Here is a 25,549-nt window from a genome sequence, read left to right as displayed (position 1 = left end):
CACTCCACACCCAATCCCAGCCTGTGACACATGAGCCGGTCAAGACCAAAGTGGGTGAGAACATGAAAATTCAACAAAGCTGTCTCACTGGAAGGAGGAGTGAAGCCCAAGGGAGGGCCCTCGTGTCCACTGGCCAGAGCTCTCAAAACTCCGGGGCACCTCAGTCGGTGGAAGAGGAAACTCATCTGCCAGCAGCTGAACCACATGCTCTCTGACAACTAAGAGAGCAAGAGGGAACTGCAGCCTTGGGCTGTTCTAGAAGGGCACCTGCTGTAGGGGCTTTGTCTCCCTGTCCTCAGTACCCACCATATGGCAAGCTCATCCCAGAGTAGGATGTAGGATAAGCACTTGGGAGCCAGAGGTGGCCTCGAGTGGCTGTCTGTCCAACAGAGGAGACAGATCTGAAAGCAAGACCTCTCCCCTGGGGAAAGGAGCCTCGGCAGGGGCAGGCAACTCCCCCAGAGAACTGGAGAACCTTCTCAAAGGTATAACATTTGTCCTGATTTTTTGAAGCAAAACTACATCAAAAGGAACGTGTTGGGGACAACGTGGAGAGCCTTCATCAGCTTCTCAAACAAGACGGTAAAGAGACGTGCGGTTGCTCTATCTTCACATCCCTGGAACCTAAAAGCTTCTCAAGTACCCAACCAGAGACAATAAATAGCCCCTTCCAAAGCAGTCCGTGACAGTGACCTCCGTCTCCTTGAGGAGCTTTGAAGCAGAACAAGAATTAGACTTCCGGGGAGTTAAGGCTGACCTAGAATTCAGATCAGTTAATGGAAGTTCAAGAAAGGCAGCTTTGAGACTCAAACTCATTTCCTGTGATTATAACTTCCCTACAATAAAGACACGAAGGGACACCTGCCAGCGGAGGGGCCCATCATGGGGTCAGAGCTGCAGAAATGGGGGGTCCCCTCCCACCCATGCTCCAAAGCCCCTGCTAAGTAGCTCAAAGATTTGCTAATTCTATCTCAAAGAGAGCACCATTCATTTAGAAGCCTCGTTTCCAACATGCTTATTAAACAATCATCTCCAGAGTCCACAGGTCATCAGAACAGGAAAAACCTGAGACACCTCGGTGGCTCGGTGGTTGAGCACCTTTGGTCAGGGCATGATCCCAGAGTCCCAGGATCGAGTCCCACTTGGGGCTCTTGCAGGGAGCCTGCTTCTCCCTCTGCCTGTGTCTCAGCCTCTCTCTGTGTGTCTCTCGTGAATAAATAAAACCTTTTTTAAAATTAAAAAAATTATGTATTAAAAAAAAGGAACAGGAAAAACCTGCCAAAGAGGACTGTTTGTCCAAGGAGCTCACCTGCCGCATCATTCACCAGTCGTCTGAGCCTGTGTCAAGGGATTCTTGCCCTGGGCCTTTGGTGATGGAGGGAAGTTTGCTGTCAAAAATATAAAAATTATAAGCTTCTTATTTTTATGCCCCTAATGATAAAGAAAGGTGCTTTGTCCCCTCCAAAGTACTTTTCCAACTTTCCATTGTGGTTGCCATGGTGATGTGAGCTGGTGCCAGGCTCCTGCTAGGAGACCCCAGCTCCCTGCCACGGTCCAGCGTGTCTCCAAGCGGGGCTGACACTCCCAGCTTCTCTTCAGGGACCTTGGCGCCCCATCTGCCAGGAGTGGGATGTGTCTTATTTTAGTCAAAATAATAAAAGGAGGGAGTCTAAACCCTAGCCCTTTGGGTGTTTTAAATGGCTCTTTTAAAACCGCTATGTGGGGTTGCCTGGGTGGCTCAGCAGTTGAACACCTGCCTTTGGCCCAGGGCTTGATCCTGGGGTCCTGGGATCGAGTCCCACATCGGGCTCCCTGCGTGGAGCCTGCTTCTCTCTCTGCCTATGTCTCTGCCTCTCTCGCTCTGTGTCTCTCATGAATAAATAAATAAAATCTTAAAAAAAAAAAAAAGCTATGTGGTACATTGGTACATTGCAAACATACACGCATATGCACACACCAATAAGACCAAGCAAGTAACACAAAAATCACTGAAATCTCGTTCAAAGGGGACTTTTGTTAATATCTTGAACACAATGGAAAATTCTATGGTTGCTTCTAACTTGTACATGTGTGCGTGCTCACACTCATGCTGCTTTCTATATAAAATAGATCGTTACGTACTTGATCTTTCAAAACCTTAATTTACCACTTAAAAATGTCACGTCATGGCCATTGATCTTGAGCAACAAACATAACGTCTAATATTCAGAGAGCGGAAAAGGAGGCCTCGTATTAACTCATTTAATTCTCATAAAACCCCAGCCACGAAGGTTATTATGTGTCACGCCTGCTTTGCCATTATTAGCTGTTTCCCAAATGGCAAACTGATGATCCTCCAAGATCGCGCCGCTGGTAAAAATGCTAAATGTCGGGGTTCGGAGCCCCGCACTCTGGTGTCAAAGCCTGTGGACTTAATCTCCACGTGACTCTGTCCCGGAGCAAGACCCCTCTTTTTGAAAGGCGCTATGGCATTTCATGGTCTAAACGTACCACCACCTGTTTCCTCAGTCCCGGTCTGATGGGCATTTGGGTTGTTTGCAATATTTTACAATTAAGAGCAATACCTTGATAGCAATACCTTGAGGCTTCAATATGCCTCCTGGTAACTTTGTGAGATTATCTCCATCCTCGGCTGATACTTCTTTTTTAAAATTTTTCTTAAATTGGGCAGCCCGCAGGCTCAGCGGTTTAGTGCCACCTTCAGCCCAAGGCCTGATCCTGGAGACTCGGGATCGAGTCCCACGTCGGGCTCCCTGCAGGGAGCCTGCTTCTCCCTCTGCCTGTGTCTCTGCCTCTCTCTGTGTGTCTCTTACGAATAAATAAATAAAATCTTTTTTAAAAAATTTCTTAAATTTATTTATTCGTGAGAGACACAGAGAGAGAGAGGCAGAGGCACAGGCAGAGAAAGAAGCAGGCTCCCTGCAGCGAGCCCAATGCAGGACTGGATCCCAGGACCAGGGATCACGCCCTGAGCCAAAGGCCGACGCTCACCCACTGAGCCACCCAGGTGCCTCTGATGCCTCTCGAAGTAAGATTGCTAAGTCAAGGGGTTGGCTCTGCCCTTTAGAGAGGTTGTCTGAATTTCTGGACGCAGGAAAGTATCTCTTCTCACATCAAGAAAAAGACAGGTTACTTTTCTTTCATTCAGTCCAATTATTACTATTTACACTTCGTATGTGTGTAGTGGGGAGGGGGGCTGCACCAGAATAAGACAACTGCCATGATCAATTAGTCCCACTGATTTTTAAATGCCTTCCACAGACACTGGGGTGTGGACTTCATTCGGCACCAAGTCGGGAGGGGGGGGGGTAAACCTTTTCTGTAAAGGAACAGACTGTAAATACTTTTGGCTGTCCTGGCCCTGTGGTCTCTGTGGCAACTAGTGGTCTCTGCCACTGAGCCGGGGGTGGGCATGGCCGTATCTGGCCTGCTGGCCCCAGTTTCCTGGCACCTGCTCCACATCCTCCATTCACTTGCATCTGGGGCCATCATTACCATGCTCACGGCATTATTACTTTAACTCCTTTCTCGTTATTACTTCTTTATGGATTGGGGTTTTGTTTTGTTTTTTTTTATTGCTATCCTTGAGTGCCTATTCCTCCAGAGGAACTTTAGAATCCTTCTCTCAAGTTGAGGAAACGTGATTGGAATTATCATTGGACTGTAGCTTAATTCACAAACATACTTGACGGGAATACCATCTTTACAAAATTATCTTCCAATCTCCAGGTATGCACAGTCTCCTGTTGTGGAGAACTTCCTTCCTGGAAGGGCATAGATGTGACTTCTAGCTCAGTCACTTCCCGACGGGGTGACTTTGGGCAAGTTACTTCTCTGTGTGTCTATTTGTCTCATCAGGAAAACGGGAATAATAGCATCTGCCCTGCAGGGTTTTGGGAGGATGTGATGACTTGCCAAGGGAACACAGTAAATGCTCTAAACTTCTTGTTACATCTGCTAGATCAGAGTGGTTGTTGCTGTGGGCGTCCCATCCACTGCTAACTTTAGAAGCTGGTTCTAGCATTTTAGCACCAAGCATAGTGAAAGTAACTCGTGGAAATTTCCCTAATAGTATCTATTACCATTTTACTGTTTTATGTATCCCGAACATCATGAAGTCATGTCAAGTGCCCTGGCCATTTCTATTAGAATCAATATCCTTCCCCCCCCCACCTCCTTTGCCCACTGAAAGAGAGAGTTACATTAGCAGATTTCCCCTCTTGACCCACCTTTGATTTGTTAAAATGAGCCTCACTTGGCCACGGTGCTGTCTGCTGGATTCTATTTGCTTACACTTGAGATGGGATTTTCTTATCAATGTTCTTACGGAAGATTAGATTCATAGCTGTTTTTAAGGGCTACTTTCACCCCTTATTTTATGCCAAAGTTGTGCTTGTTTCCTAAAGATAATTCAGAAGCTTTACTTCTTTATTTTTGTCTGCTCTAGAACACTTTAAACAAGCCTAAGAACCATCAGAGCCTCAATAATTTAAAATTATCCAATGGGAAACGGTTTGCACCTGATGTTTCGTGGCAAATGGTTCCATTTCCTTCGTGATAATTGGTCATTCTCTTGTTTTCAGTTCCTCTTGAGTCAGTTTTATGAACGTCTTTTGTTAGGAAAGCATTCATTGGGCCTCATTTTTCCATTTGTTAGGAGGTAATCTGCACTCAGATTTACTGGTTACAGAAAAACTATAAAATTCTTCTAGTTCACACTTGTTTGGTTTTTATTTTTTTCTTTCCTTAGGTTCATTCATTAATTTCTAATTAAGAAGAAAAATAGTCCCTTGTTACCTACACCTCACTCTGGGCTTTTCGTAGAAAGCGTTCTCCCCCAACCCTTCCCAACCCCAATCAAATGCAGTCTTTGATAGTCTTGGAAATGCCTCCAATATCATCAGCACCCCTGTGCTAGATGGGTCAGAACACAGAAAGCGGGAAAAGGCAAAGAAAAACAAGAGGCTGCCAGGGCAGGGGTGACCACAGCTCTGACTGTCACATTCAGAATCACAGACTCTCAGCTCTGGCCACACATTCAGAATCACCTGGATGCTTCTAAAATAAGTACCCATGTCAGACCCCTCCCTAAGCCAACTAAATCCGATCTTTTGAGGGGGAATCTGGGCATCAGTAGCTTAGGCCTCTTCTGATGACTCCACCGTGCACCCACGGCTGAGCACGATGAGGCTCTAGAAATAGAGAGGGAGAGAAAAAAACAAAACCTTGGAAGGCATGCAGCCATGTGGCCACCAACCCACATCCACCACAATCCACCACACAAAGACCTGACCCCTAGACCATGTCAGTCCCCCAGGTCTGCTTGAGGGATTCTGCTCCAGACACAATGGCTCGAGTCTCTCTGTACAGGTCTGAGAAACAGGATCCTATATTCACCAAACACAGGTTTCTGGCACTAGAAACACCTCAAGCAAAACAGAAAGGAAAACAAAAAACCTCATACACAAAAATATGGAAACTCCCTTCTCAGTGAGGGGGAGAAGCAGTACCCGAGACATGGAGACCTCAGAGAGACAGCTCCTGGAGCTCTTGGCCCTCCTCCTGCACAAATTCCCCAAGCCCTTTGAAAAACAGCAGCATGGAAATGGATCCTGGGAATAAGATCTCAGTGCCTCTCATCTGTGAGAGATGTGATGACACTATGGGGTGGCATTTTCAAATTGAACGTATGGCTCAGAAGAAAGTCTCTCGACGTTTCCAACAACATAGAGTAGACACTTATTAACTATTCTCCACCTCACCCCACCCTCCAAAATATACCCAAATTATCTTTGGCTAATCCAACTGGTCGGCCTTTTCCTGTTGTACTCTTCCATTTTTTATAAGGTTAAGTAACTTATCTTTAGTGCTGGTTAACAGATCAGTCCTTTAAAGGCCCCCGCATTTAATCTAACAGTTTTACACACGTGATAATCGAGGGCAACCCCAAATCCTCCAACTTCCCTCGTAATTCCAGCTGGAGTCAGGCAGACTAGTGTGAGCACTGGCACTTACTATGTTTGTGTCCTCGGGCACATTTGCAAAGTTTAGTTTCAAGTATTGCCTAGCCCAGCGGATGGGGATGGGGATGCAATGAGACGCTCCACACAAAGCACTTAGGGCAGGGCCTGCCACCCTGGAAGCACGACCTCCGCTCACCTGGCAGGTGTCTATCTGTTGTATTCTACATTCGGAATCGAGGACTGTGGAGGCACCACGGACACAGTGAGGTGTACAATCAAACCTGGTCCCTGCTTCCGTGGAGCTCACAGACTAATTCTCAATAGATACCAGCTGTTATTATTTCACGATGCTGAGAATGGGAACAATCCTTGCCCTGCTAAATAAATAAACAAATAGTGTGAATCTGCAGCCTTTTGAGAATGCGAACGATCCTTGCCCTGCTAGATAGGTAGATAGATGATAGATAGATAGATAGATAGATGATAGATGATAGATAGATAGATAGATAGATAGATAGACAGATGATGATGGATGGATGGATGGATGGATGGATGGATGGATGGATAGACAGATAGATAGATAAATAGTGTGAATCTGCAGCCTTTTACCAGGGCTTGTGATTCCCAAAGGGCAGGTATTTGTAGTTAGGTTTCCTGGGGGAGAAAACCATGCAGCACCAAAGGGCCGGACCACTTTCTGACTTGGATTAAACTCTCAATGACAGGGATTAGGGTTTGCATAGACACAGCCTGAGACGGCCCCCTGCCCCATCCAGGAAGCCTTCCCAGGCCACTGTCACGCTGGGCTTTTGCTGTCTCTTGCTGCAAAATGCAGCAAGTACCCCAAATAGAAAATGTTATCTACTGTCATTTAAGAATACCAAGATGCACTGCAAAATGAAGAAGCTGTGCCAGGTGATGTCTCGGGCCCCTGACAGTTCTAACATTTCCCAGTAAGAACAAGTGTGGGCGGGAGGGGGGGGCTCCCCCCTAAAATGATGATTCCTGTCTGCTGGCTTTAAGATAGTAGTACTGAAAATAACCAGGCAAAATGTTCTTCCACAGACTGAGCTTTTAAGATTTGAATTTTTTTAAAATTTTTTTAAGAGAGGGAGAGAGAGAATGGGCAGATGGAGAGGGAGAGAGAATCCCAAGCAGATTCTCTGCTCAGTGTAAAGCCCCATGTGGGGCTCAATCTCAGGACCCTGAGATCATGACCTGAGATGAAATCAAGAGTCAGACGATTAAATGACTGAGTCACTCAGGAGCCCCCAGATTGAGCTTTTAATAAAATAAATTAATAAAATAAAAATAAATTAATAAAAATAGGCACCTGTGGCAAAGGTTGTTCATTACCTGCCCCGACATTGCTGTCCCTTTTTATTCTTAGTAACTGAACCCCAATTTCATTTGAAGGCTCAAGGTGCCCAGTGAAAAGCCCTGCTTCCCAGGCTCTCTTGTGACTCCAGTTGGAATTTTACCGAATTCTGTTCAATGACATGTAACTTGGTCTTTCCAGTACATCTTCTGCAAAGGGAAGGGTCGGGTGCTTTTTTCCCTCTCCTGAACAGCAATGAGCAAAAAGGAATGTGTGGGAGTAAAATGCTACCGAGACACGAAAAAGGGGAATTTTCAAAAGTCAATTTTTTAACAAACTTTTGACTTAAATATCACCATTACCCAGCGAGCAAGCCATATACATTCTTTTTAGAGGATTAAGTTAATGGCTCCTACACTCTTTATACCTGCCAGAGGGAAAAATGTCATCACGGTTAGACTAACTGGAAGCTTTCCGTTCAACATTCATTCACAAATGTTTGCAATTATTGAAAATTTCTAATGTTCTCCTCAATACCCAATGAAAAACAGACCAAAATCCTCATGCTCTAAGTGATATTTTATCAGAAAATGTAATGTAGTAAGTACCCCAAATAGAAATTTTTACCTACTTTCATTTAAGAATACCAAGGTGCACTTTCAGGATCAGACCATCTATATTAGTCAGGGCTCTCCAGAGACACAGAACCAGTAGGTTATATGTAATAGAGAGATTTATTTTAAGGAATTGGCTCACACTGTTACAGAGGCTTGGCAAGTCCAGAATCTGCAGAATGGGCTGGCAGGCTAGAGAACCGGGGAAAAGTTGCAGTTTGAGCCCAAATGTAGTATGCTAGCAGTTTTTCCTCTTCTTCCAGGAAGGCTAGTCTTTTTATTTTTTAAATGGAGGCCTTCAACTGATCAGATAAGGCCCACCCACATCATGATGGAGGGTAATCTGATTTAGTTTACTGACTTAAATGTTAATCTCACTTATAAAAATATTTTCACAGAAACATCTAGAATAATATTTGACCAACTGAGTACATGGCCCATCCGGGTTGGCACATAAAATTAATTTTCACAGCATCTCAGGTAGTTGTATTTGCAAAAATAATCACAGTTTATGTAAATCTGTCACAGTGGGTGTGTGGAAAGAGATCTCTAAAGGTTCTGCAACCCAGAGAGGAGTCTATGCTTGACCTTGAGTTGACCTTTAACTCACCTAGTCCTGCAGGGAATTCTCAAATTGTTCTGAGATTGTTACCCGCAACACCTAGGGAGCGGCCATGCATATAGCTAGCAAAGCAACTGGGAAGAGGTGGGTGGGTAGAGACATCCTGAATCTTCCCATTTGCAGACAACCTGACCAATTCCCATCCCCATCAGACAGTATTAGAAGTAGGTGAGAAATCTTGTGAGCCTTCAGGGGTGGAAATCGAACAACCCTACCTGGCAGGACACCCCTGTGTGCCCACACTGGGCCACCCATACATGGTTAAGATTTAGCACCATTTACCTACATTAAAGGAACTTGTATCCTCTGGCTGTGTCTAGTGGGGTCTTCCAATTGAGTGGCTGACAACCTGTTTGTTATCAAACAGAGCAGTAAATCCATTGCAGCGATATCACGATTCCCAAAATCCATGCTGATTCCCAAAGCACATGGTACCACCTTGCATATAAAATCTTTAATATGGGCTTAAAAACACTTCCCACATTGTGTTAAATACATACCACACAATTCAAAAACATTAATCAGTGCAATCTGTTAAACAGATGCAGAGAGTAATAAACTGTCTTTTCAGTATAATCTTCAAATCACTTCTATAATGTTTTCCACCCCCAGGAATGTGAAAACTATAAATATCTTGGAACAAAATCATTTCAAATTTCTTGTCCAACCGCCCCCTACAATCCCTCAAAGTGGTTGCATTTTTTTCCCAGTTAAGTAAAAATTATCAATTCTCTGGAGCATCAAGTTCTATTTTATTGGTGAAGGGCGGGGGCGGGGGGGCTAGTGGAGAAGAGAAGTTGATGGAGGAGGAGGAGAGGACGGAAGAAAGACAAGGAAAAGAAAGAGGGAGGGGAGGAGGAAAATGTATTTTAGAGCAGTTTCAAATCAGTCATGGGCTTGAATTAAGAAAAAAAAAAGGCTATTTTTAGAACATTATGATCAAGTTCTAGTACTTCTGACATACCAAAAAAAGCAAGCTTTCTTCCAAGTGAAAGTAAAATATTAACAAGACAAAGGAAAAAAATCAAGTGTTAGGAAGAATCTACCTATAAGCAAAAAACTATAAAAAAAAAAAAAGCATAGTTTAGTTGGTTTCTAAACTATGCCTCTTGATTACCTCTTGTTTGGACACCATGATAGCTTATGAATATTAAGAATAGTTCTGCAAGAGTGATAAAGACAGTCCTTCTTATGCAGGTCACATGCCTTTAAGAATGGAGTCTGCAATAAGGTTTATCCATATTACTTTAAAATGAAGTAAAATACCATTCGCACAATGATTTCACTTGATGAAGCCATTTTGCCAGAGCGAAAACATACGGGGCCTTGTATGATCATCTTCAAGTCTGAGAAACAATGAGTGGCAAACATTATCGATTTGGGGGAAAAAAAGTTACGTCTTCAGTAAGCAATATTTGAATTAAACAAAGAAATGCAGCTTTGCAAGTTACAGAAGTATAGAGTAAGGGCTTGGAAGGTGTCTTAGGGCCAGCCTAGGATCTTTGCTTCCTTCTAGAAGGCTTAAGCGATTCAGCCAAAATTAAGTTAGTAGCAGAGCTGGCATGCAACTCCAGCCTTAGGACTCAAATTCAGTATAGGCTGCTCCCCCAGGCAGGACAGGTAGGTGTGTGCTGTGCTCTGAATGGGTGTCCAAGTTCCACGTTGAAATCCTGATGCTCGCTGGGATGGAATGGGGAGGTTAGTGGGGCCTTCGGGGGTGCTTAGGTCATGAGGGTAGAGCTCTCATGAATAGGATGAGTGCTCTTTGAGGACTCAAAGAGGTCCCTAGCCCCCTCCGGTGAGGACACAGTGAGAAGTTTCTGTTGTTGATAAGCTACCCAGGCTGCGGTATTTTATTAGGGCAGCCTGAAAGGACTAAGACAATGTGGGAAATAAGTCTGGCAGTTTACCAAGCGCTCTAATCTAAAGGCTTCGTTGGGTCTGCTTCAATAAATACAACTCATGGCTACAAGTAACCACACATAAATCTAGGGTTTCAAGTCAACCTGGTCAGAAGTCAAGTCCTCACTGAGCACCCAAACAGGGAATGTAGAAGTAGGAGACACGTTCTTTATACCCAAAGAGCTACAAGCTACTTGAGAAGAGCAAGATACCACCTGAAACAGCATCAAAGTCATAATGAGATATGGCCCAAATTACTAGTGTTAAAGGATTCCAGAAAAGGCCCATGAAGACTAAATATTAAATTGAATGGGTTCAGAGTTCCATCTCCAGCCACAAGAGAGTAACAACTGGAACAGGGCTGGCCCTTCCTGAAAAACTCTTTCAGGGAGTTAGAGAATAGGCACCCCAGGACTGTGATCCTTGAAAGAAGGAAAATGAAAGAGGTAAATACTGTGACCCCCAATTTCTGTCTAGAGGCATTTACCAAATTCCAGTGCACAGGGGTAAATATAGAGCATGAGCTTGTAGAGCTGTGAAGATAAAATATGAGTTCAAGGAGGCTGAGATATGCAATGCAGCACCTGAAAGAAAGGAGCTCTACAGAAAAAGAGGTCCAGAAACCTTCAGAGGGCTCCATGTGTGTGTCTTTGGCTCAAGACTAAGCTATGTATTCATAGCATGAAACTCCATGAGCTAGGCAAAGAATAAATAGGGAAAGAACAGTTACTGGAATCCTGTTAGCTATACAACTAGCAGGATTCTCACAGGGCTAGGGGATGGTCAAAATGGGAACAGCTCTCATGGAGAGAACTCATTCCACCCCAAGAGAATTCTCTGACTTAGGAATAGGGCCTTTCTACACCTGGAGGAAAGGCTGCTCTCCCGGCCCTAGGAAAGCCCTAAAAGCTCCAGAAGAATCAAACTGTCCAAACTGAAGGAGAAATAAAAAACATGCAATTGTATCTGGAGGCTTTAATGCTCTTCGCTTGGTAATTGATATAACAAGCAGACAGAAAATCAGTAAACACACAGAATTCTTAAGCAACACAATCAACCAATATGACTTAATTAATATTTGTAAAACATTACAGCCAATCACGACAAAAGGTGTACCTTTTTCAAGGGTACATTGGCTAAGATAAATTGGGTCATAAAACAAGTCTAGATACATTTAAAATAATTGAAATCCAACAGAGCATATTCTCTGACCACAACAAAATTAAGTATAACAAAAAAATCTGGAAAATCCTCAAGTATTTGGGAATTATGCACTTCTAATTAGCACAAATGTCAAAACTAAAAATAAAAAGGATATTGAAAACATTTTCAACCAAATAAAAAAGAGACATCGTGACATATCAAAATATGTGAGATGCTGCTCAGTATTTTACTGAGCAAAATTTTATAGTGTTAAATTTTATAGTGTTAAATGTCGATATCTAAAAAAAAGAGAGAGACAGAGATATTGCAACCCAAACATCTAAGCTTACATCTTAAGAAGCTAGAAAATGAGCAAATTAAACCCAAAGTAAATAGAAGAAAATAGAGGTACAAGCAGCAATCAATGAAACAAAGAAACAATAGGGAAAAAAATTTAAGAAACCAAAATCTGGTTCTTTCAAAGATAAATAAAATTGACAAGAGTCTTACTAATGAAGATAAAAAGAGAGTAAGCACAAATTGGCCATATGAGGAACATCTTATAGACAATAAGGAAATATCATGAACAAGTTTATGCCAATAAATTAGACAATTTATATGAAATGGACAAATTTCTTAAAAGACACAAATGGCCAAACTAACACAAGAAATGTAGAAATTGGAATGGCGCCATTTCTATTCCAGTTTGCCAGCCCCCAACCCTGTTTTGACCTGCTCTGTGATACTGGAGCTGGGATCTATGAACGTTTCTCTTTTGCCAGGTAGCTAGCACAGGGGTACTGGAGGTGCCACTGCAGGAGATGGGAGCTTGCCATCCTTGTCCCAGGGGGCTTTTCCTCCTGGCTCTAGTGGTGTGTGGCCGCTAGAAGCATTTGGTACACTCAGTGGTGCACCCCTCCCAGGAAGGCTGGGACGAGCAATGGTATTTACATGTCAACATAAGAAAAGCAACTGTTTCTATGTATGCATTCAAAGGGGAAATTTTTTTTAAATATCATTTATAACAGCATCAAAAAACCATAAAATATTTAATGATAAATTTAAAAACTTTTTTTAAATAAATGCAAAACCTGGTCCCCACAGAAAACTACAGAAATGGCTAAAAGTATGGAATGCCTAAAACTGTGAAGGTGGAACATGTTCATGGATTGAAGAAGGGTTGACACCAGTAAGATATCCATTCTCTCCATATTGAACTGTAATTTTAATGTAATCCCAAATAAAAATTCTAGAAGCTCTTTGCAGAAATATATAAGGTGAGTCTAAAATTTATATGGACACTTTATGTTTACCTTTATTAGCCAAAACAATTTTGAAGAACAAGTTGAGAGGATTTAAACTGAGCTTGACATTGACTATAAAGCTACGGAAATAAAGACAGTGTGGTATTAGCTTAAGGATGGACATATAAATCCATAGAACAGAATACAGTGTTTACTTCTGGATGTACACATAGTCAATTGATTTTTTGACAAAGGATGGTCTTTTCAACAAAGGATACTCAAAATGTATATATATATATACATATATATATGCAAATATATATATATATATTTCTATTTCCTATGTATTTAGGGGAAAAAAAGAATCTCAACCCTTACCTCTCAGCACATCCAAAAAGTAATGCCAAATGGTTCACACCCTTTTTGAGGGGCTCCACGCTCAGTATCCTTGGGATTCTCTGCCTTTTCCTCCCCCTCCCCCTCGGCACCTCCTCACCTCATTCATCTGTTCCCTCTCTTTCAAATAAATAATTTTTTTAAAAAAATTGCATCTGAAATATATACAGAGCCCTTACAACTCAGTAGTAAGACACAAAACCCAATTTTTTAAGTGAGCAAAGAATGTGAACATTTTACAAGAGAAAATATGAGCAATGATTAGGTCCGTGAAAAGATTCTCAACATCTCATGCACCTACTAACACACCCACACACTTAAAATCAGAAAGAATAACAATATGAAGCACTGACGAGAATGTAGAACAACTGGGACTCTCAAACACCACTGATGGGGGTACAAGATCATACAACTGATTTGGAAACCAGTTTGGCACTTTCTTGTAAAGTTATTCATACACTTCCCTAAAGATCCAGCAGTTTCACTCTTTGGCATTAAGAAATGAAAACAGGGGCACCTGGGTGGTGCAGTTGGTTAAGTGTATAACTCTTGATTTTGGTTCAGGTCATGACCTTGGAGTTGTGAGATCGAGCCCAAAGTCAAGCTTTGTGCTCAGCAGGGAATCTGCTTGAGATTCTCTCTCTCTCTCCCTTTCCCTCTGCTCTCCTGACTTTCTCTCTCTCTAAAATAAATAAATCTTAAAAAAAAAAAAAAGAAATGATGACATATGGCCACACAAAGACTTGTACACAAATGTTCATAACAGGTTTATTTGTGATTCCAAAAAGTTAGGGAGAAGGACAACAAATTGTGGTATAACCATACAATGGAATATTCTTTGAAATAAGGAGTAAATCATTAATATACATTACATAGCAACATAGACAAATCTCAAAAGCATTATGCTGAATGAAAGAAACCATTCACAAAAGAGTACATAGTATAGGATGCCACTTTTATAATGTTTTAGAACAAAGAAAACTTATCGGCAGCAACAGAAATCCAATAGATGGTTGCCTGAGATGGGGGCAGGGGAGAGGATGTAACTGCACAGGTACACATAAGAACTTTCTAGAGTATATGGAAATGTTCCATATCTTGGTTGGAGTGTTGGTTTCGTGGGTATATCTACTCATCAAGACTCATTGAATTGTATACTTTAAATGGGAACGTTTTATTGTATGTAAATTATACAATAAAGTTAACTTAAAAAAAACCATAGAGACCTGAAGTGGAAATCACTTAGACTTGGATTTAATTTAAAAATTTTTTCTATAGTCTGATATATTCTAATAGTTTCTTGAATTTAATAGAAATACAAAACTTCATGTTAGTTTAGTCTATGTTAAATAATTACAAATTTCAAAATTATAGAATTAGTCCAGTGAAGTTTTGAACTTTCCTTAGAGAGAATTCCAGAATTTACTGTATCAACATGAACAACTGAGCTGTTTCTAGGAGGTCTAATATACCTAATGCTTAGATATAAATCATACTGCGTGAGATATATGCTCCCCACACTTAAGTATAAACTTTCATGAAATAAGCGCATCTAATCAGAGATTATTACAGAATGATCCAATTCTATGAGCTAGCAGAACCTAACTGTTCCTCATTTTCTGAGCACAAAGATTAAAGAATTTGTTAGCTGTAGTCTGTCCAGTGGCATTCAAGAAGACAGGCTGCAAAAGGCACAACAAAATGAGACAAGAAAACTGCTTATAGCTTCATTTTAAGACCCACGTACAGCACTGGCTACATGGGATTTTCTTCCTCCTTCCAGCCACCTGGGAAAATGTTCACAGAGTTTTAAGGGTTACAAGACTAAAGGTTGGATCTAAAAGAATTAAAAATTGCAGATAACCAAATTAATCTGCTCATATTTATTATTGCAGAAATAGCTTGAGAGGTAGTTTATTAATGAGGCATTTTCTAAGTCATCCACTCATCATATTTATAATTTAAAAGCATCATAATATAAGGAAAAGAAAAAATACTCTCTCGAGTGTAAGATTATTGTGTTTAAGTGGTTTTCAAAAAGCAGCACTTCCAGTGTTCTTCAGCTCCCTATAGTGTGGCATTACCTCGGGATGAGGCCATCTGCTCACTCAGACACAGTCCGTTCCTGTGATGATCAAGTTCCTGCCGTCAGCACGATCCCTTGCACGTACGAGGAAGAGAGCCATCTCAGCATGAATGCCAAGGCTTCGAGGTGGGAACCACCCAAACCACTCCTCTAACAATAGGACCACTGCACAGCTTGAATTCTAGGGGACATATCGGGTAATCTTTAAGATCCATCTGGTTCCCCTGGGCATTACTTCTAAGAATATCTTCCAGAAGATCAAACAAAGATATAGTTCTCTCCCCATTTACTCTTCACTATTGTTGGCCTCCAAGAGGCTCACACATTGATCCATCAAAAGAATTGGCTCTGAATCAAAACCAAAAAGAAAGAAAGAAAATCCAAAGAGTGGTTCTAGGGTACTCTGTGAATATTATCTCGTGGCTTCCACATGAAAGTTGTCAAACTGTGCAAATTCAAAGGAGTGAGTTCCAATGGCGGCCCAGCCGTTCTTCGGGAAACTCACAGGGATGTTCTTCCAGACAGTCTTGCCATTCAGCATGCCAGAGGACAGCTGGCCCTGGAGGAAAGACAAACGCACCCCTTGAAGACGTATGAAAATGGTCCTCGGGGGCCTGTTTCTTAATACGTGCGGCCAGTCTACTCAGGGGAGCAAACATCCTTCTCACTTAAGCCACGACCAAACACAACTGCACAAGCCTGAGTGCAAGTTTGAAACATAGGAAAGATCCTCTCAGAGGAAATTCTTATCTACTCATCCTACATAGTTTCCAAGATGCAAGGGATACCTTAGTATTTCCTTGTATCCCAAAAAAAACACTATAAAGCTTTCCTTACTTAACATTACAAGGTTTTAGACAAAAGCTCACGAAAATAAACAAACACTGGTGATTTACAAGTACTTTTGTGCACGTGCAGTGTGGCTAACAGCCACCAGCTCTTCAGACGTGACTACTGGAGCCAAAGCACCCATTTAAGTCCTTTTTGTTCCCGTGTACAGAGTATCACTTCAAAGTCATATGAAGAGCCCACCCTTCAGAAAAACAGTGGCCATCAGCTAAACTGGTAATTGGAATGGGCAGGCTGGGGGGGTGGGGGTAAGAAGGGAAATATCCATAGAAATGACTTACTGGGCACTGATAAAGATAAAAATAATTTCCTCAGACAGCTGCCATTCCCACAGAGCCAAGTGCCCAGCACACAGCAGATAATGAACACTAGCTCTTGCTATCGTTATTATAGCACATTTATGAGCATATATTCACAGCTATCAACTGCAGCTAAACATTTAAAAGTAGCTAGTATCAAGGGGTGAAGGGCTAAAGATCCAAAGCACTAGTCTAAGGACCAAAATAAAATTTGTTTTTAAGTCACAGAATTATAATGCTATGGTCCTTAACTTCATTCTTTCAGCTTCCAGAAGGGAGACCCTGAGACGTGACACTAAAAGTCACAATCACAGATTCACCAGCCAGAGCTAGAGTGTGATTCTGAGTTGTCCAACTCCATATCCAGGACCAGCCACATTCCTGCTGCCACCAATGTGCACAGCTCTCTGCGGCACCCCAAGTGCTCACCTCCCCCTGTGGAACCAACAGTGAATATGAACACGGAGCCAGCACCTGGGCACACAGTCTAAACTTGTCCCCTCCCCACGCCGGCCCTCTGTCCTCCGGGCTGCCCCTCACACAAGGCCAGCCACCAGCAGCGTCCAGGGCTCACAGTGCTCTTCCCACCGGCCAGGTCTCAGCTCACAGAGCACCAAGTCCGAGGCTCTTGTCGGGTCTCTCTATTGAGAGAATCCAGACAGGGGAGCTACTTTATCTCACTGTCTCATTTTTTCTTCACAATTTGACTGACTGATTGATTTGGGGTTTTTTTATGGTCTTAAAATAGGAGGTAGCCAACCATGGCCCACAGGCCAGCCACCTATTTTTATAACTAAAATGTTACTGGAATCACAGCACCACGCATTCATCTACCTACTGACCATGGCTGCTTTCTCACTATGCAAGCAGAGGTGAGTAAAGTGCCACAGACCAGCTGGCTCACAAGGCCTAAAATATTTATTATCCGGCCCTTTACAGGAAGACTTTGCCAACCCATGTCCTAGAAGAATACAGGCTCTAGGAGAGTGGGAAGCTCATGTGTCTTGTTCACTGCCGTATCCCCAGCACCGAGGAAACTACACATGAAAGGTGCTTAATAGAAATGCATTGGATGAAAGAATAAAAACCATTTAACCCTAAAGCTACCTTCTAGAAGGTATCTCCCTTTTACAGACAAAGAAACAGAAGCTCAAAGAGGTGAATAACTTGCAGGGAGTCAGCAGGTGCCATCAAGGCAATACACATGCAGCTCTGTCTGGTTCAAACGTGCTGCTGCTAAGAGCGCTCACTTCATTCACTGAGGGAGGAGGGACACTAAGGGAGATGGTTTGATACAAGGTGGTCAGGAAAGAACCTGAAGGAAGAGGGTAAACTATGTAATTAAATATTTTGGAAAGTTAACACACTTTAAAGTGTGATGCTAGAAAATAAAGACAAAAGCAATATAAAGAACAAAGTTCAGAAATAAGCCTATGTGCATGTGATGATTTGTTACCTCAAAAAGGAGGGCTTTAAATTATTCGCAAAAGGACAGTCTGTGTGATAAGTGATGATGGCTATTCATTTGTTTAAAGAATTATACTGGGCTTTTCCCTCTTATGATTCACAAGTAAATTCCAGATGTAGTAAAGACTTCAAAATAAGGGTGCCGGGGTGGCTCAGTCAGTTAAGCATCTGACTCTTGGTTTTGGCTCAGGTCAAGATCTCAGGGTCTTGGGATTGAGCCCCACGTGGGGCTCCATGCTCAGCAGGGCGTCTGCTTGGGATTCTCTCTCTCTCTCTGCCTCTGCTCCTCTCCCCCCACTCCAAAATAAATAAAATCTTAAAAAAAAAAAAAAGACTTCAGCATAAAAAAATCCTAAACTTTAGTTTAGAGAAAAAAATGTTCCTACCCTTGAGAAAGGTGAAGGTCTTCCTAAATAAAACATAAAAGCAATGAAAAAAAAAGTGAAATGTTTGACAGAACCAAAATGTAAAACTTCTCTTCATGGAACATACCATAAGCAAAATTAAAATACACAAGACAGAAGAAAATATTTGTGACATACCTGACAGTACTCAGAATATATAATAAATTCATATGAAGCCATCAGAAAAAGAAAACAAAATCAGAAAATGAGGAAAGAATATGAATGGGTAACTTCAGAGAAGAGAGAAAAATACAAAAAGTATATAAACATAATAGGGGGTTAGCAAGCTCCCTAATTATCAAGGAAATATAAATCATGCCAATTAGCTTGAAAAATAAACCTTACAAATAGGTAATATCAAATACAATTATAACTGCTATAAAAACGGACACAGCTTGGCTAGCAATAGGGCAGTATCTGTCAAAATTTAAAATGCAATTCCATTTCTAAATACCAGCCTAATCAAATCCCAGCACATGTGCACCCTGAGAGGCACACGTAAGACTCTCTTCTCCACCTGCAAGTAAAGCCAGCCCAGATCGTCCCCATTCACCATGAAAGGGAAGAACTGGGAACAAAGCTGCGCCCATCGAGTGTAGCAGAATGAAATAAACAATGCCATACCCAAACCAGATGCTCAAAATGTATTGTTAGTGCCTGAAAAATGTGTATTGTCATTTTGGGTGGTTGGGTAAGAAATGAGAACAATTTGAAAAAGTACTCTGAATTCCATATTTAACTGCTGTCATAACCGAAACCAACTTACAGCAGAACCACACTGCCGGGCAGTGGCAGTATATTACACAGAAGTTTCTACACAGTACCCCTTGGATGCATGTCCACCCATAACTCATGATCACCCAGTGATTTTGACAAATATTTTTAGAAGCCACAATCCTATGATTGATCTAGTATCTTCTCTGAAAAAAGTATTCATGGAAACCAACTTCTTAAAAAATTGTACTTATCACTGAAAACCAAATTATCCTCAACCACCAAAAATAAATTTATAGGCTCCAATTTATAATCTTGGTTCAGCCAACTTAGAAAAAATAATTCAGTTACTGACTATCTACCAAGGGCTCCTGAGTTTAAGAAACAAAACCAGAACTTTAAAAAATTGCAGAGTGATTAAACTCAATAGCTGGTGGTTCTCATGCAGGTTCATCCTGACATACACTACCACCCTAGGGTTTGCTGGTTTGTTGGTGTCCTAGCAGATTCTCTGCCTATTTCCATTACTGTATTTATCACACTTTTCTCCTCTCATTTGATAACAAAAAATGCTAGAAAGACACACAAAAAAAGAATATTTTACCTCAGGCATTCTGATCAGCAGTACTTACCTTAATAATTAACGTGAGCGTATACCATTTTTTTGCTGTAACGTCAACATGTCCTAAAGCATATATGATCCATCCAGCTGCAACACAAAAAGATTATATTAATTGATATATTTTTAAGATCTAAATCACAGAATCACATAGCTCAGTTAGGGTTCTCAGGCAGCATTTGTATATAGAGTGAGCCTTAATAAAAATCTACATTTCCAGATCTACCAATGATTTAAAACAAAACATCCTTCATTCAGGCATGCATTCCAGAAAAATGTACTGGGATCCTACGGAGTCATATGTGAGCTCACAGGAGAACCAGTGAAATAAACTTAAAAAAACACAGTATAATGTATTAGCTTCAGGTACAGATTTATACTCAATTGGATTTGCTATAAAAAAAAATGAGTAGTGGTCAAAGGTCACCATAAGATTTCCACCTGGTATAACTGGTTTCATGGGAACAGCACAGCATGAACTGAGAATTAGAGAAAATAATGAGTTAATTTTGGGATTATATTATATTTGAATGCCTGGGAGAAACCAGAATGGGATGTTGAGTGGGCAGTTTAAAACACAAGAACAGTGGGGATTAAAAAGCTGGATGTGAATTGTTAGTTCTAGTTCTGCTACTAACTCATTTTTAGGCTTTGGGCAAATCAATTAATCTCTCTGCTTTGGACTCGACAACCTGCAAGGAATGTTCTAGATGGGTCACGCTATGATTTTGCAGTCCTACTCTAGTGTCTATACAACCCACTCTTTTTCACTTGTGAAGCCCTTTCCTCCTTAGGAAGAGGCAGAGAATAGCAAACTAGAGGAGGGAAGATTTTTTTTACTAATGTAAGGGGAAGTCAAGAGACAGGGAGTCAGAAAGACGCAGCACCAAGACGGTCTGTTTCAATGCGGGGGGTGGGGGGGTGTACTGATACCAAAGGGAATGAGACAGAATCCAACAAAGACATATTCTAAGCACTGATCCTGGAAAAAATACTATTCTGCATAAAACAAGGGTTGCTTAAGATGAATTAAAAAAGTCAAGCTGTTTTCAAATTATTAAATAAAGTGGGAAATACGATTTCTCCATTTTAAGCAGGCCAATCCCTCTCCTTGTATTTCCATAAGCACACTGGCACCTTCTTGGAATCTTGCTTTTACTTACAGGGTCTCCCTACCATGTCTACCTGACCCTAGTCTATGCAAATCCTACCTGACAGCCTAACTCAGCTCTGCCTGAAGAAGCTCTGCACAATTTCCTGTAACACAGCTGCCTTTCTAATTAACTCTAATTTTGAATCATTTGGTATTTGCTTACATGGTTGTATCTCTTCAGTTAGATGTCCAAGCACTTTGAGGAAAAGCTCTCTCAGTGAGTAACAAGCTCACTGTAGCTTATTTCCTAGTAAATCATGTGCTCCAGAAGAAGTCACTTACCTAGATCACCTGTAACTCTGTAGGTTCCATTTGCAAAAATCCAGAAGAAAACTCCTCTGGCACTTCTAATCAAGATACCACCTTTATTTACTCTTCCGGCAATGAACACGCCTCCCTTCTCAGGAGTCTCTATGTAAACATCACACCTTACAGTCAGATTGGACCTGCAGAATGAAACTGTTAGTTAGTGCTTTTAATTATGCCACTCGGGATGCAGCATAAACGTGTCACTTCACAGTCACACGCTTCCAGACTTCTAATTGAGGTAAGTGATTTGCTAAGTCTGTGCTTGTAGCAGGGATGGGCTTCAAGAATCTTCATTGATGAAAAAAAAAATCTTCATTGATAATTTTATGTCGCTAAAGTCATTTCATTGCCTCTTTTAATGTTACTTGAAAATAATATTTATTGTTTTTAAGTCTCTTAAGAACACATTTCTTGTCTTTCTATAATAAAACTTCTCATCCTAAGAATATTACGTTAAAAGAAGACTTTTTTCCTAGGAATACAAAGAAGGCCCAAACAGTTCTAAACAAAAAAGGTTTATTAAATTTCCATCAGCTAAGAGAAGCAGTGAAGGCAAACCTAGGAGTCCCTAAGAGAACATAAGCTACTTCGGGCCTAATTTTTACCTTTAACCCTACCAAGACTTAAAAACTCCAGAAGATCTCAAATTAGTTCTCTGAAAACAGAGTCAGCTTTATGTTGACTCTACAGCAGGGATTTTAAAATTTGAACAGCACTGACATCACCTGGAGGGCTTATTAAATTCGGCCTGTTAGCCCTGCCCCACAGTATCTGATTCAGTAGGTTTGGGATGGGGCTCTTGAATCACCTAGCAAGTTCCCAGGTGATGTTGGTGCCACCGGTCTGGGAATCCTATTTTGAGAGCCATTTTCTCCTACAGACCATATCTGTCTATATAGGGGCAGTAAAACCCTGCCTGCCATTACTCATCGACAGGGGTATATCAAAGGAGGGGGAACCTTCAGACAACCAGGAACTACTAGAGCTTTGCGGTGAGCTCTGTCCCCAGGCTTCTTTTGTAAATGCTACTAGATGCCTTCTGCAGTGATACAACCATCCCAAACCAAGACAATCTCTGAAAATAATCTACCGCCTACTCAAAGGCTTCACAAAGCCAAGTAATAAAGCAAGCAATTTACCTAAAATAAAACTAAGAATACCAAGAAATATATTTTGGAAATGGGGGCAAATTAGATCTAGAATTATGTGGCTTTTATATTTCTCAGTTCCTTATCAGTGAATTTCACACAATAAAATTTTGCTCTATAAAGGAAAATATAGAAAAGAAGTAGCTACAACAGGCACGCAACAATCAGGAAAATCCACACTGAAATCATCTAATCAAAGCTGGGCCACTTTACAGGAAAAATCAAATGCAAAGTTAACTAAAGCCCAGGCTGTCTTGTACATCCTCCCAAGTGGCAGGAGCTTTTCTCTCTGTAGACTGTTGCCAGCAGGAAACCACGAGGGATCAGCATTGCTCCATACATCCCCTACCTGTGTTCTGGTTCATCAGAAGCGTGAAAGGGTCAGCATCATAAACTTCCTTTATTTACAGTCAAGGGTGGGAGAAGATCTAATTTCCTTTTTTTACATCACATTCCAGAATAAAGATTCCTCATGGGAACTTGCAGGCAATTTTCAGACAATGAGTGAAACAGAATAAAAGTGAGGTCTAGTCTTCCACAGCCATAATTTCTTGGTTGCGCCAAGAGCACAAACACTGGCCAGGACATAAAGAAAATTTAGCCAAAGAGATGCAAACTTTGGACATGTGCAGTAGACGGTAATTTTGTGGTTGTCCTCGGGTCCCCACCGAAGCTTACTAACAAGGAGGACATCCTGAGCAGTTTTGAGAAAGTCTACCCTCTACAGTCCAATTACTGTGCTGGTACTTAACTAAATCTAAGGATGACAGAGGAAGTCCCCCTGCAAACACATCCTAAGAACTAATGACAGCGTGTACACATTCAGAGCAGACTTACTAACATAGCACTATAGGTAAACCACACTCATTCTCCCTCTCCTACTCTTAGGAAGAAGACAATGATTAAAACAAAGCTGTGAGGTATGGTCCAAAGAGCATAGGCTCCAGCACCAAACAGTCCTGGTGTCTCACCCTAGTTCTAGAACTGAAAAGTATGGGATCTTGGGTTAATCTTACCCGGAAGCCTTGGCTTCCCAATCCACAAGGTGGGGAGGATGACACCTCTACCATCAGTAGTTGTGGAAGGCTCATATCCATATGTACTATGACCGAGTTTTCACTCCCTCCTTTCCTTACAGTAAGGGCATTGCAGCCAGCCAGAAAACAGAAATGAGCATGGCACATGAACAGATCTGAACAGATCTGACTACCTTGAATCCAGGAGGAAATATTGGGAAATGGCACATAATAAATAGGATGAGCCCAAATTTGAAAGGGTCTTGGAAGTCAGGCACAAACGTGTAGGTCTGATTGGGTTGCTGGAGAGAGTCACTGCATATTCCCAAGCCAGGGGGTTTGCACAATGAAAGCAGGCTAAGAAGGATGAAAACAGTCCCTTCTCGAAAGGCATCACTGCCCTTTCCTCATTTTTTCTCATTCAAACTCTGTCCCTCTTTCCCTCTTTCTCTCTCCCCCTGCCTTCCCCCTCCTTCCTCTCCTCACCTCCTTACCCAGTGCAGCAGTAAAGATGTGCATTATTTAAATACTGCAAAATTTTCAAAGTTATGAAGACATTTGGTAACTCTTTGGATGGATGGTACTCTATCCATCTCTCTATTATAATTAGAGTCTTTCCAGTTTTCTAGAGTCCCAGCCAGAAATAAGAGTTTGGGTTCAGGGAGAGCAACTCTTCTGTAGTACTCATGAGCAAGGAGAATAACAGTTGTTGCAGAAAGTTAAAAGTTTTCTACGGTGGCTGGCTTCCAAACTGGTAATCAAATAATGGGGCCCAGCCCTTAGACAAGTGAACCTAGTCACCCGTCCTATAATAAGATCATGGGTAACAAATGAAAAAAAAAAAATCAAACACCCTACTGGCACAATCGGAAAATCCAGGTAAAGTGTCTACTACAGAGATGTGGGACAAATGGCATTTTTGTTATATAAAAAGACAAGCCACCAAAGTTAGCCTAAATTAGGCAAGCATTCTTCACTGGACCCCCCACCTCCCAATAACTCCATAGTGCTGTACAGGTTCTGGAAACTGGGTAGCTAAAAATTTCTCAAGACCTACTGCAGAGCTTAGAACAAAATTGGGATTTCTAACAGGGAGTAAGGCAATAGAGACGGGATAAAAATTTTTTCAGCATTCCACTGATAATCAAGGCTCTTTTCAGATTTATCTTTCTTGTCCTGTCCAATTTCCAAGTAATAGATTGGCTGCTTGGTGACTTGGTATTAGCAGTTATTAACACTAAACCTGGAATGCTTGAGTTTTGTTTCACAGAATTATAATAGCTTAAAAAAAAAAAAAACCAGAAAAGAAACAACTAAAACAGGTAGAATAAGTCGGTACATTAGAATCCCACAACTGACTTAAGAAGGGAGGCGAAGTTTTGGTTTGGCCGTTAAGTTTTAAGTGTAGAAAAAATACAACTTATCTCTTTAACAAATGCCTAAAGAAGAGAGTTAAATTCACCAAGTAAAAGTTGATTTGCTTTTCACTATTGCCATCTACCGTCACCTGGTGAATAGATTTTCTACAAAAGCTTAAACAGTGTAAGTCTAGAATGGATCCAGCAGGTGGCAACAACAGATCAACAAATCAATGGGCCAGCAAAAAAAACAAAAACACACAAATCACAAAGTCTGTTTATAAGTAAATCTTAAATTATAACTAGATCCACAAGTCCTTAACTTTTATATTAAAATCAATCGGCTCCTGCAACCATCACTATTAAATCGGGCAACGCTGAGGGAAGGACACGGAGGCACTATAACTACATGCTGGCTTATGGCCATGATATTCACCAGTGATCACACCTATTAGGCTCTTGCACAAGGAAGACCACTGAAAAGTCTCCGCCTCAGAATGTACCTGACAACATTACAAGGTTACTTCGGCTAGATCTATGTTAGGACACCAGTTTTATATACCATTTGTAATCTCCTATAATACTGATGGTATTGTATGCATCAGCAGCCCAAGTAATGGGCCGCTGATTGAGAACTTGGCGCAGTGTGAAACGATGCTCTCCAGGGTCTTCAATGTTCATAAAGTATTCAAAGACGCCAGTCTGATCAGCGAAATTCGGAGCTTCACTAAAAAATGGGTAATCTGTTAGGAACACAATAAATTCTCTAGTTAGTATAAAATTCTGACAGAACCTCTCCTCTCTGGTATTTTATGGCACATTTTGAAACACTTTTGAAAAGTCCTAAATAAGTAAATGATACTTATAATGAGTGGAAGTTTAGGGCTTAGGTTAATGAAGAGATTAATTTTCATATCACCATTAT

At 41.3% G+C, this 25,549-nt stretch overlaps 1 protein-coding gene across 7 annotated transcripts in view; it reads right to left on the bottom strand.

Annotated features, from left to right (window-relative positions):
• Nucleotides 1-13,948: 13,948 nt before the first annotated feature.
• Nucleotides 13,949-25,549, bottom strand: part of GALC (galactosylceramidase) — a 56,822-nt gene continuing 45,221 nt past the window's right edge. For all 7 annotated transcript variants that reach the window (XM_041759317.1, XM_041759314.1, XM_041759319.1 and 4 more), the window contains 4 exons: nt 25,187-25,367; nt 21,076-21,239; nt 19,654-19,730; nt 13,949-15,847 (listed from right to left, as the gene is read on the bottom strand). In XM_041759317.1, the coding sequence (XP_041615251.1) occupies nt 15,701-15,847; nt 19,654-19,730; nt 21,076-21,239; nt 25,187-25,367 (569 nt within the window). In that variant the 3' untranslated portion in view covers nt 13,949-15,700. The remainder of the gene's footprint in view (nt 15,848-19,653; nt 19,731-21,075; nt 21,240-25,186; nt 25,368-25,549) is intronic.

This window comes from Vulpes lagopus, chromosome 6, assembly GCF_018345385.1.
Source record: "Vulpes lagopus strain Blue_001 chromosome 6, ASM1834538v1, whole genome shotgun sequence".
Lineage (NCBI taxonomy): Eukaryota > Metazoa > Chordata > Mammalia > Carnivora > Canidae > Vulpes > Vulpes lagopus.
Note: the sequence above shows the minus strand (reverse complement) of the source record. Positions and strands in the feature narration are given on the sequence as shown.